Source organism: Aotus nancymaae, unplaced genomic scaffold, assembly GCF_030222135.1.
Source record: "Aotus nancymaae isolate 86718 unplaced genomic scaffold, 86718_ANA_hifiasm-v0.15.2.pri h1tg000002l, whole genome shotgun sequence".
In the NCBI taxonomy this organism is placed as follows: Eukaryota; Metazoa; Chordata; class Mammalia; order Primates; family Aotidae; genus Aotus; species Aotus nancymaae.
Genome location: NW_026988413.1, coordinates 3,470,241 through 3,482,837, shown reverse-complemented (window position 1 = coordinate 3,482,837; position 12,597 = coordinate 3,470,241). Strand labels below are relative to the sequence as shown.

Here is a 12,597-nt window from a genome sequence, read left to right as displayed (position 1 = left end):
TTGTGTTGAATCCATTGTAGTTAAGTATTTTATTGGTGGTTACAGTGCCTGATATTTGTTCACCTGCGATTTCTTCAGGTTGGCCCCTGTGTCCATTTGACATGACTTTAGACGTCTTTGGCAACTGTCTTGCTTTCTGCTCTGATGCAACCTGTTTTGGTCATGGTGTGAGATGGGGTTCTGGTTTTTATTGTTTTTTTTTTATTATGAATTGCAGTTGTCTTAGTGTTGTTTGTGAGCAAGCTCTTCCTTTTTATACTGTCTTCAGTGACGTCTGCATATGTGAAGATTTTGCCACATGTATTTCTTTTTTGACGTTTTAAGTGTAAGACAGCCTCTCTGTGTGCTGCACGACACAGAGAGAGACACTTGGAAGTTGAGAAGAGTGGGTCAGGAATTACTATGGTAAGTCCTTCTGCCATGCTGTACTGGTGGTGTTTGGAAGAATAGGATGTCATTGCTTAACCAACAACTGTTTTTTTTTTTTTTTTTTTTAAGATACGAATGTCTCATGTCTCCCTGCAAGAAAGAGAAAAAGAGAGATAGCACACTCAAAAAATTGTTTTTGTTTTTTAAGAGTTTGCTCTGGAGTGCAGTGGTGTGATCTCAGCTTACTGCCTCTTATCTCCCAGGTCCAAGTGATTCTCATGCTTCACTTTCCTGAGTAGCTGGGGTTACAGGCATGTGCAGCTGCACCTGGCTAACTTTTATATTTTTAGTAAAAAGTTTCGCCATGTTGGCCAGGCTGGTCTTGAACTCCTGGCTTCAGGTAATCCAACCGCCTCAGCCTCCCAAAGTGCTGAGATTACAGGCGTGAGCCACCACACCCTGCCCAAAAAGTTTTAACTGAAGAAATTTAATGAAGGGTCTATTTACAGGGCAAGGTTAAAGAATTAATGAGTTCATTCTTGTCCAAGGAGTACCAGTTCCTGCCCAGGCCTTGTCGGAAGTGGTGTCCTAGGGCCCAGTGAGGGCTGTTGGGGGAATGATACTGTAGTCTCTATCCCTTCAGGTGAGAAGTGAGAGGCTTCCATCTGGAAGCCAGAGGTTAGGACAGCCTGCGCCAGCTGCCCCTGGAGGACATAGTCCAGGCACAGAGCAGGCAAGTAAGACAGAGAGTGGACTGGAGCGGGGAGGACCCAGAGACTACGGCCCCACGTACAGTGGTCGAGTTCACTTCTGGTTTTGAAAGGCTGCAGACAAGTGGCTGACAACAAATACTTGTTTCTTGAAAAACGTCTTTTAGGATAAAATTGTTTGTAAGTAAAAATAGGCATGCTTTCAAAGACCTCATTGTCTATAAGCTTTAATGAGAATTGAGAAATGCCTGCCGGAAAGGTTGTTTGTACTCAAGTTGTGATTACAGGTGGAATCTTTAGGGGGCTCTGGAATTGAACACAGGAAACCTCTTCATCAGCCCACTGTTTGGTTTTATTTCCTGGATCGCTTACTGCTACTGTCAGCCAGAGTCGCTGCTTACCCCTTTGAAATTGCCAAATGTAGACCAGTCATTTCCATTAGTTCATTGTTGTTTTTGGCAAGAGTTGATATAGTTTTACATATGTAATAAATGTATTCCTATGTGTACATCCTTTGTGAGGGTCCAGCTTTACGATGACAAGAAGAAAGATCCACGTAGTTTCTGTGGGTGTGTGCATAGTAGTTAGGACTTGGACTCTCATTGGTGTCACCACTTCCTATCTGGGCGACCTTGGCCAAATTATCATCTTAATGTCTCTGTTTTCACATTTTAAAAATGGGAACGGGTAAGTGTCTACCTGAGAGGGTTATGATGTCAGTTGAAAGCTCATATGTGTGGAACATGTCAAGTGGTGCCTGGCACAGAAGTGTGCTGAGCGGAGGCTGTGGATCGCTGGGGCCGCTGTTGATGCTTGCTGTGGTTCTCTATGGACTGTTACCCGTCCTGTTTCTTATTAGTCATGAAACAAGGACCAGTCTTCATTTTCTCTACTCATTTTATAGTTGATATGCTTACTTATCTTTTTAAAAATGTTTTTGTTTAGAAATAAGTAGTTATTAAAGGTTGATTTGTTTCCAGGCACTTGTCAGCAAAAGACACAGATACTTTCTAGATTTTTGCTTGTGTAATTAGTAACACCTGTTTTTATGACTTTGTCAGTTAGTGCACCGTGGGAAACTGGTATCACATTCCATTTTTAGTTACTTAAGGTGATGGTATAGAGGAGTGCCTGTCAAAGAGGTGCTTGTATGTTTTTGGTTATCTGGAGTCAAATTCTCAAATGGGATTAACTAGAGAGCGTTGTTTTCTCCCTGCCTCTGGAGGGTAATCGGAGCACTGAAGATACAAAAATTGTATTTAATATATGATAGTGGTTTTAAAATGTTGGAAGAAGCTGTATGTTTTTCTCTTGTAACTATCTTATAGGAGTCTGTGAAAGATTGCTTTTCAAGGGCTGTTAAATTCTTGTCCTGCATCTGTCAGTGCTGTGTGACCTTAGGCAAGTTATTTAATGTCTTGTCCTTATTTTATTTATCTGTAAAATGAGGATATAGGACTCATTGCAGAATAACTTAAAATAATGAATAAAGTCTATAGTGCATGAATTAAAATATTTGTCAGGTTTTTAGTTCTAAAAGGTATTATACAGAACACACATTTCATTATAACTCCATTTGTGCATTCCTGGAGATTCTAGTATCCTGCAAAATAGCATGCTAAACATAAACCTGAGTTTTTGGTAAAATGGTGCTTTTGCAGCTTTCTCAAAACCTATAGAATTTTGTAACCAGAGCCCCCATTTAAAAAGTAGCAGTTCTAATAAGAATATTGATGCGGTTAAATCTCCATGAGTATTTGCACCTAGAACTGTAGTCCATCTAATTGTATTTCTTTCCTGTATGTGTCTGTATGTTGGCTTTTAATGATAATTTGCTTCTAAGAGATTGATTTTCCCAGAATTAAAAACAATCCAGTGGTAGTCGTTTTTATCAACTAAACAACTCTTGTTTTTAATAAATGTAGTGGAAAATGTCTTCAGCTTTTTGATTTGCTAAGGGTTTCTGTTTTAATTGTAAAAATAGGGAGAAAGCCTGCTTTTAATCATTTAAGACAGAAGTATGCTGGAAAAAATTGCAAATCACTGATATGACATCCATTGCTATACAAAGATAATTCCCTTAGTTACTGTGATTTGATTTTATGTTCTCATCGTTTTTAAAATTTATTTTTTCAGTTTCTGTTAGTTTGATGAGTGTCAAATGGTCTCTTGTGGTTTTGGTTTTTATCTTCCTAATTAATTATATTGAGCATCTTTTCCTTCATTAAAGGTTTTTAAAGATAGGAGAAAGCTTAGATATGGCTTACTATATTGCAGCTTCTTCTTTTACTTATTATTCAACAGGTTCAAAGAGATTAAGATCCCATATTAAGGTGCAAAACTAAGATTAGAAGTATAGTGAGGCACCACCTATAGCAAAGCCTTCTCATAATTAAATGTTCTCTGTGCATTTAAAAGTACATTTTTATTATTAACAAAGAAAAAGGAAAGTATAGCAAACTTAACACAGAAGTACCCAAGCTGAGTGGGCGCAGTGGCTCACGCCTGTAATCCCAGTACTTTGGGAGGCCAAGGTGGGTGGATCATGAGGCAGGAGTTTGAGACCATGGTGAAACCCTGTCTCTACTAAAGATACAAAAAATTAGCTGGGCATGGTGAAGGGCGCCTGTAATCTCAGCTCCTTGGGAGGCTGAGGCAGGAGAATTGCTTGAACCTGGGAGGCAGAGGTTGCAGTGAGCCTAGATGGCGCCATTGCACTCCAGCCTGGGTGACAGGGTGAGACCTTGTCTTAAAAAAAAAAAAAAAGTACCCGAGCTGTAGAGTTCTTGGTAAATTTCCAAGTGACCTGCAAACTTTCGAGTTTTATGGGAATAATCATTGACATGTCTTTTTTTTTTTTCTTTCTCCCAAGCGAACTGGAAGATGATTTACTTGGAGAAGATTTGCTATCTGGCAAAAAGGTAAGAAATTTATGTCCTTCTGAAATGAAATAGTCACTTAATTGTACTTAAAATATAGCAATACATCACTTATACATGGGTTTCATTACTGGAAAGTTGGGTATAGATTAACATTTTGTAAATTGAGTTATTTTTTAAGTGTACAAAGAATTTACTGTTTATTAGTAAGTCCTCTGGTAATTATAACTCAAGAAATAAATCCTTGAAGATTAGTTTCTACTTTGTCCAAGGCACTCCAGCAGGTACTAGATTGTGACAGCATTAACATAAAACTGTTCCTTGCCCTAACAGAAGGTCACATTTGGAGGTTAATACTTTGAATACTTGTTCTGTATTTCACTGTTTGGGGGCATTCAGAAATAAGCCTAAAGATAAACATACTCAAATATGATAAACATTAAAATCAATAAGACTAAAAGTCTAAAACAATGTAGGTTTTTCTAAATCTTTTTGATGAAGTAAAAAATTTTGTGAATGTTGTGTATATATACGTGTATATATACATGTATACACACACACACTCTGCCCGTGTATTTCCAACATTATAAAACATACGTGGAAGTAGAACTGTAAGGCAAGACAGTGAAATGCTACTTTTTTTTAAATTAACAGTTTAAAAACACTTTCTATTCTCATTATCAACATAGTTATTTAGGCTTAGTTTTTAAAAGTCATAAAATTATGATGGTTTGTTACTACCAATAGTTATACTCAAGCTGTTATAGTTTTAGGTTGAAATTCACCAATAATATTAGTAGTATAAACCTATATTTCAAATAGTGTGGTAAGTTCACATCTTTTGACTGATTTATCACATCCTATTAGATTTCCCTTTTAATTTCATTTGTAATGTAGTTAAGATCTCCTAGAAGAAGTACCAGTTTTGCCATTTTCTTGTAACTTACTATATTGCATGACTAGCATTTTAATGCATGAATGTATTTTAGAATTCTTTTACAGCCACTTTTGCATTCTGATTTCTGTTTATTACTGCATCATCAGTCTGCAGGTAGCCTGGCTTTGGTCTACCCCCACTTTCCCTCCTTTAGATGGCTCTGCCATCAGTTCTACTAAGAATTAGTGTGGTTAGTTGTAAATCCACTTGATTTAATAGGAGTTAGTAGGAGATAACATCCATATAAATTGAACATGAAAGCCTAGTGAGAGAGTGTTGTAGCTGGTGCATGTTGTAGTGTGAGTGGGATGCTCAGTCCTTCTTTGTCATGTCGTTGGGGGAAAAGGCCACTGTTTTTATCCTGTATTGGGGAATTATTTTGTACACTCTTTGAGGTGCTCTCACTTGTACTTATGTACCCAAAGTGGATACTTTTCTATTTAAGACGCTTTAATGAAGAATAACAATTAGATGTTAAAAGGTTTAAATGTAAGTAAAATACTTTGATGTGAAGTTGGATTTCTATCTGTAGGCAAGCCTCATGTCACTGTTTGCCCTGTGTTTCTTTCCAGAAAGCTGTAATAATTCCCTTTTGATACACACATGATCTCCTCTCATAAAAGCTTTGGTCAGTACTATTATCAGTAAAGATGGAGAAATACTATTTGGTTTGGATAGTAGTGCTGACTGTTCTGGGGGAAGTCAGCTTACTTTTTTAGCTGAGTTGATGGTCCTAAGTTGCTCACGTTGGGCTGGAACTGGAGCATGCTGAGTGACAGTGCATTCTGATGTCTCAGTGGAGGGGCTGCCTCTGCTGTGGACATTTCGGAAGTGTGTTTACATTGGGACAGAAGATGTGTCTCTCTCCTTTCCTCTTCTCTATTCTTTCCTAACATAAAATAAATGCATTGTACCTTATAGTAATCAAGGTGTTCAAAATATATAACCAAAGAAAGCCTGAAAAAAATTGATGTAAACAGTCACGACTAACATTTTGCCATCTGTCTTTTATTCTTTTCCCATGTGTTTTTAAATATGATCGAAATATTGGCTGGGCATGGTGGCTCATGCCTATAATCCCAGCACTCTGGGAGGCCGAGGTGGGCAGATCACTTGAGGTCAGGAGTTTGAGCAGCCTGGCCAACACTGTGAAACCCTGTCTCTACTAAAAATACAAAAATTAGCCAGGAATGGTGGCGGGCACCTGTAATCCCAGCTACTCGGGAGGCTGAGGCAGGAGAATCGCTTGAACCTGGGAGGCGGAGGTTGCAGTGAGCCGAGAGCATGCCACTGCACTCTGCTGGTCACTGCCTGGGAGACACAGTGAGACTCGGTGTCAAAAAAAAGGAAATATAGATAGAAAATGTTACTTCTTTTTAATTTAACATTGTATCATTGGCATTTCCCCCTTGTCATTAGGGTTATTTAAAAATATTTTATAATGGCTACATAATATATCAGTGTTTGTATATTCTACAGTATACCTAGTCACTCTTGGGTGCATTGAGGTTGTTTCCAACTCATTGCTTATGATTTTTTTTAAAACCCTTTTTGTGGAAGACCTCAAGCATATATAAAAGAAGAGAGAACACTGTAGTTTACTCTGTCAGTCGCCCAGCCTCAGCCATTTTCAGTTCAAGGCTGTTTTGCTTTCCCTTTACCCACTTCCTCCCTATCTTCTGAATCTCAGACATTATGATGATATTTTAATGAACAAATCTTACCATGCTTTTGGGATTTTTTTCTTAGAAGGTTTCTATAAAGAGGAATTCTGGCCTAAGGGTGGAAATACTTCGTGATTCTTGTCTTGTATTGCCAGCTGCTTTCCAGGAATGTTTGATCTGCTTATGTTCCTAGCAGCAGTGAATAAGCATTGCCTTCACCTTTCCGTGTTTGATACCACATTTTACAAAGAATCTTTGTCAGTGTGATAGATGAAAACTGATTTCTGGTTGGTTTAATTTTTATTTATTTGATTTGGAGTGAGAGTGGAATGATGGAATGTTTTTCATGTATTTATTAGTGAGGTAATTACTACGGGGTCTGTGAGTGGAGTTCACAGTGATGTGTACACTGGCTGCCTGACCACCGTCTTTCTCCCACTGGGGCCCCCACCAAATGCACAGTGATGAGCCTTTGTCTGGAGAGACTCCTGAGGCACAGATAGCACTGAGGATGGCACACGGGTCAGACTGTCAGGGACAAGTTCATTCGTGTCAAGAAGGGAGGTTGTTAGGGCTCAGTTTTAAATACATAATTAAGGTTTTAAATTTAGAATCAAGCAGGCTGATGTGACCAGGCTAGAGCTTTTAGAAATCGGGTAAGAGTGAGGTGGAAGTTGGCTGCCAGCTTGCAGTTCTTCCTTAGCTTTTGTATTTTACTTCATCGACTAGTGTTGGACAGATATTCTCCTGATACATTGGGGTGGCTCTGTTTCATAGATGCCTGTGTCGGAGAATGTTTTAGGAACCATTTTCTTCCCATTTTTAAACTCCGGCTATTCCAGCAAGGTTCTGTGTTCTTAGGAGTAGTGGAGGGAACCATTCTTTTTCTTTCATATATGTTTCTCTCCCCATGGGAGAAATGACCTGTTTGGAAAGATTGGGAGAAAAGATTTCACTAGCATCTGTGGCCGCTATACCTTCATCTCTTGGGATCTATGGCCCTGCTTTCCTGCAGACCATCCTGAGCAGAACCCTCTGGAGCCTGAGAAACCTGTTCCAGTTCTTTAGGATGTGTTGAAATCGACTTTGGCCTCAAGGATGTAGCCTAGCTCTCCCTTCCAGCTTTTTCAGTTAAGTGGATATTGTGCTCATCGCCTCCTGTGTCTGTTACTTAGTTGGTTTAAAAGCCAGAGAGGAAGGTTGAATCCTCAGAGGGAGATTCAACTCCCAGGAGGGCCCACCACAGCATGCATTCTCTTTCTGTTTGCTTGGGGCATTCTTGGCTGTTGATTTTTGACAGATACTAAGAGTTTAACTGAAAAGCCCAGAGAAGCAGGCTCTCGAATGAAATTTGTCTCCCATTGAATTACTAATTTTTAAAGATTTCCTCAGGTTTTATTTGCTGAGTCGGGCAGCCAAACTGAGGCTTATCTGTGGTAGGCCTGGCTCATAGCTCTCACTATCATAATGGCATCTTGTTTCAGTCTCAGAACTAGTCCTGTGTGGATGACAGGTTATGTGGTCACCTAACAGAAACTTCGTTTTCTTTTTTTTGAGACGGAGTTTCGCTCTTGTTACCCAGCTATAGTGCAGTGGCTCACTGCAACCTCCACTTCCCAGTTTCAAGCGATTCTTCTGCCTCAGCCTCCTGAGTAGCTGGGATTACAGGCAGCCTTCACCGCGACCAGTTACTTTTTGTATTTTTAGTAGAGTTGGGGTTTCACCATGTTGGCCAGGCTGGTCTTGAACTCCTGACCTCAAGCGTTCCACCTGCCTCGGTCTCCCAATGCTGGGATTACAGGCGTGAGCTACCTCGCTCGGCCAGAAACTCATTTTCTGTTGGTTAAGCAGTCTGTTTTGTTATCACACATAGCCATTCTCCTTTATGCAAGTAAACTGAGTATGTTACCTGTGTTATTTTATTTTTATCTTATTGTGGTGTCAGTGATTAGGTTGAGTCCCGTGCCACTAAGAAGTATTAGTAAGATTGTTTTTGACTGTCAGAAATACTGTAATAAAGTATGCGGATAAGTTTTATAAGGTGTCACTACCAGGAAAAGACTGCTTGTTTGTTCACCTTTAAGTAGAAAACCAGGCTGATTTTTTGTTTACTTTTTAAGAATGAATATGTGTGTATGACAGTGTGTATGTGACTTTGACTGTCTTTTATGAAGGGAGTAGTAATTTATATATATCATTTATACGTATAAGTAATTTTAAAAAGGGAGGAAAGTGTGAATAAGTAGTGTGAAAGTATGAATAACACCCCCCCTCCACCAACCTAATCTAAGATGCTGTAATATATTTAACCTAAGAAAACCTGGAACTCTTGGCAAAAGAGCTAGGCTCTCTGCTTATAGGTAGGAGCACCATCAAGAACAGGAGTGGGGAACTGAGCTGCTAACATTTATTTTCATGTGTGATCTGTGTTGGAAAAATCAAAGTTTTATTATAGTCTCTTCAATTTAGTGATTCAGTTGTTTAAAATCTGCTTATTTCTAAGTGTAATTACACTTTTTATGTTGTTTAAAAAATCTTTAGGTTTTGGATATTAGCTTGTTAAATTTAGTAGTACCTTAAGGATATCTTTCTTTTTTGGGTATTATAAGGAAATATTATTTGTTTGTAAGCCTCCCCCAGAGGGCCTCTTACCTTTTCTCTTTTGTGTGAGAGTAAATGTGATCATGACTTGGTGTTTTTACATTTAACTTGCCTGGGCATCTGAAGATGAGCTGCCTTGTGTGGGATCTCTTGATTGTCCGCTGGTGACCAGAAAGCCTTCTGGGTGGCAAACGTTTTAATATAAGGCTAGAAACAATTCAGTCAGTGTAATTTTGTACTTTGTAACAAGCCTTTTTATGGAAGTGACATACATTAATTATATTTCTTATTTTAATTAGAATCAGTCGGATTTGTCAGATGAAGAGCTAAATGATGATCTTTTACAGAGTGATAATGAAGATGAAGAAAATTTCAGGTACTCAGTATTACCTCATTTTAAATGTTCTTTATTTAACTAAATTGATAGGAACTGTTATTTATAATTCTAATGGAATGTAATTGAATAATGCCTTATATCTTTAACACATAATTACATTCTAAATGGAATATTAGTAGAAGCCATATGGTTGTTCTGTAAACAGAGCAGCTGTTTAAAATCAGTAGGTCTTGGCCAGGTGTGGTGACTCATGCCTGTAGTCCCAGCACTTTGGGAGGCCGAGGTGGGGCGGATCACTTGAGGTCAGGAGTTCGAGACCAGCCTGGCCAATATGGTGAAACTGTCTCTACTAAAAATGCAAAAATTAGCCAAGCGTGGTGGCACATGCTTGTAGTCCCAGCTACTCAGAGCCTGTGAGGCAGTTGAATTTCTTGAACCGGAGAGGGAGAGGTTGCGGTGAACCCAGATCATGCCACTGCACCCAGCCTGGGCAACAGAGTGAAACTCCATCTCAAAAAAAAAAAAAAAAAAAAAAATCAGTAGGTCTTTCATTTAATGACCTCTGTGTGTTCTGTTCAGTGCAGGTTATGAACATTTAGTACGGATATATACTGCTCTTTCAAAGAATTACTTTATTTGGCTGGAGGGCCGTGGCCTTGGGCTGTTTGACACTGTTGCAGTTGGTTGTTGCTGCGTTGTTTTCATTTTAGACAGTTTATTTATACCGTTCACTGGATTACCATTTTGGACACTTTGGGAAATGGTACTTTAGACTCTAGATGACTGATAGGAATAGCTCTCTGTTGTTGACATACGGTAAACTATATTATAAGAGGAGAGAGACACTCTGGTAGGTGGAATAATTTTTTAATATTATGAGGAAACATCGGGAAAATGTAGACAAGCTGCTTGATTATAAATGTAATTAACAAATATGTGCCATTTATTATTGAGCCATGGATTTGTAACAGATTTTCTAACATAAAGTAATTTTTACAGGTAAAAATATAGTTTTAAATTACCAGTCAGATAAATTTCCCAGTTCCATTCTTTGACATCATATATTTTGACCTTTTGAGTTAGTTAGGTTGCCATTTAGAAATACATCATTGAAGTTTTTTAGCCACAGTGTCTTGAAGTCTAAGAGGTATATTAATTTTTTGTTAGGATCGGGTACTATATGTGAACATAGATTTATCTGCACGATCTTGTGTGGGAAATGTTATCTTGCACCTTATTGTTTGGTATTTAACTGTTGTGATTTAATAGGTGGAACATGATTTTTTGCAGTTTCAAAACTTCTTTCTTATTTTACTTGGAAATTATGAACAATTTTTAAAGATATTTGTGACTGATATACATTTTATTTATTTGAACATAAATGTATTTTCATTCAAATTTTTAATATTTTGATTTTTTAAACAGGAGTTTATAATTTCTATCATAGATGCAAGAAAGAAAAATTGTTTTTAAAATTTCAACTGCGATTTTCTGCTTATAGAATAATACTCCTGATTTTACTTTGAAATTTTAGCAGTTTCTCTTTCATTCTGTAAATTAGAGTGAAATATACTCTATTTGATTTCAGTCTTGGACTTTTGCCAGTTACATGTGTTTCATCTGTAGTTGATTTAATGCTTTTGGTCAAATAACCTGCAGCTGATGGTAAGTAGAGGCACTATATGCATTACCAGTCTGTGGCCACCTCCATATAGCACGGTCAAATCTGCTGTATGCTTTAAGGGTTTAGGGCACTAGCTCTGTGCAGCATTTTGAGCACTGTTGGAGGTAATGTGCATTTGTCAGTAACTGGAATAACTTTTTACCAGTCATGGTTTAAATCTTTATTTATAAAATATATAAATATAAAGCTATTTATATAATGATTTAGTTTTGAGCTCCTCTCTTCATTGGGTGCCTTTTTTTGTATTTTCCTCCTCTCTAGTTCTCAGGGTGTTACAATTAGTCTGAATGCTACATCTGGCATGGTTACATCATTTGAACTGTCTGACAACACTAACGACCAATCTGGAGAACAGGAATCTGAGTATGAACAAGAACAAGGAGAGGATGAACTGGTTTATCACAAATCTGATGGATCAGAATTGTATACTCAAGAGTACACAGAAGAAGGACAGTATGAAGGCCACGAAGCTGAGTTGACAGAAGACCAAATAGAATATGTGGAAGAGCCGGAGGAGGAGCAACTTTACACTGATGAAGTGTTAGACATCGAAATCAATGAACCTTTAGATGAATTTACAGTGAGTCTTTTCTCCTTTGTATGGCCAAAGATAACCTGACTTCCCATGCATAGGCTTCTAGACTGATTTGAAATCTGTTTACCTCCCTTGGGAGGGAGGGGAAATTAGACCTTATTATCACTGTCTGCCAGTTTCTTTATCTGAGCTATGACAAAGTTTGTGTTGACAGCTTGTTTGGCCAGAGGTAATGCTCCTTTGTCATTCTGGAAGGCTGCAAAGAAACGTGACCTTGAGGATTGTACCCTAAGGAAGAAAACAGCTTTGTGTGGTGGGGATACACTGTCAATTGTTAGAAGTACTTAATGCAGAGCTTTTATCCAGGCTTTAGACAAGATCTGATAAAGTCCTTCTAAGGTGAAAAGATTATTGACCTGCTAAAGACATCTTTAAGGTGCTAATATTCCAAAGTGATTGATGTCCTGTTCATTCATCCTTTTTGTAACTGAGAACTGTCTAAACCTGAATAAAGAAATTGGAGGTTAGTTTAGGAAATGTCACATATAATTTGTCATCTATAATCAGAAAGCAAGATTGTGCTGAGTTTTTATTTCAGAAAGATGATTTTGGTAGTTTTTTTTTTTAAGTTGAACCAAAAAGAAAGAAAAAATGTATTAGTGTAAGATTCTCATCTCTTAGTGACTCATCATCAAAAGAGATTTGTTTTTTAAAATAAGCATGTAATGAAATTTATGAGGGAAGGATGTGATATCAGTGGCTGTAGTAGAATCTTACGGTTTTTGAGAACACCATGGGGGCCAAGTGAATGGGGCTGTTGAAATGGGGACAGAAGTATGCAAAACTGGGGCCCTAAGAGCCCATTTGCAGTGGGAGTAGCC

The 12,597-nt window shown here is 38.1% G+C and overlaps 1 protein-coding gene across 4 annotated transcripts in view; it reads left to right on the top strand.

The window, feature by feature from the left end:
* The window catches only part of RBM33 (RNA binding motif protein 33), a 135,115-nt gene that overhangs the window by 24,798 nt on the left and 97,720 nt on the right, over positions 1 to 12,597 (top strand). For all 4 annotated transcript variants that reach the window (XM_012445298.2, XM_012445296.3, XM_064368110.1 and 1 more), the window contains exons 3-5: positions 3,952 to 4,000; positions 9,460 to 9,536; positions 11,443 to 11,761. In XM_012445298.2, coding sequence (XP_012300721.2) covers positions 3,952 to 4,000; positions 9,460 to 9,536; positions 11,443 to 11,761 — 445 coding nt within the window. The remainder of the gene's footprint in view (positions 1 to 3,951; positions 4,001 to 9,459; positions 9,537 to 11,442; positions 11,762 to 12,597) is intronic.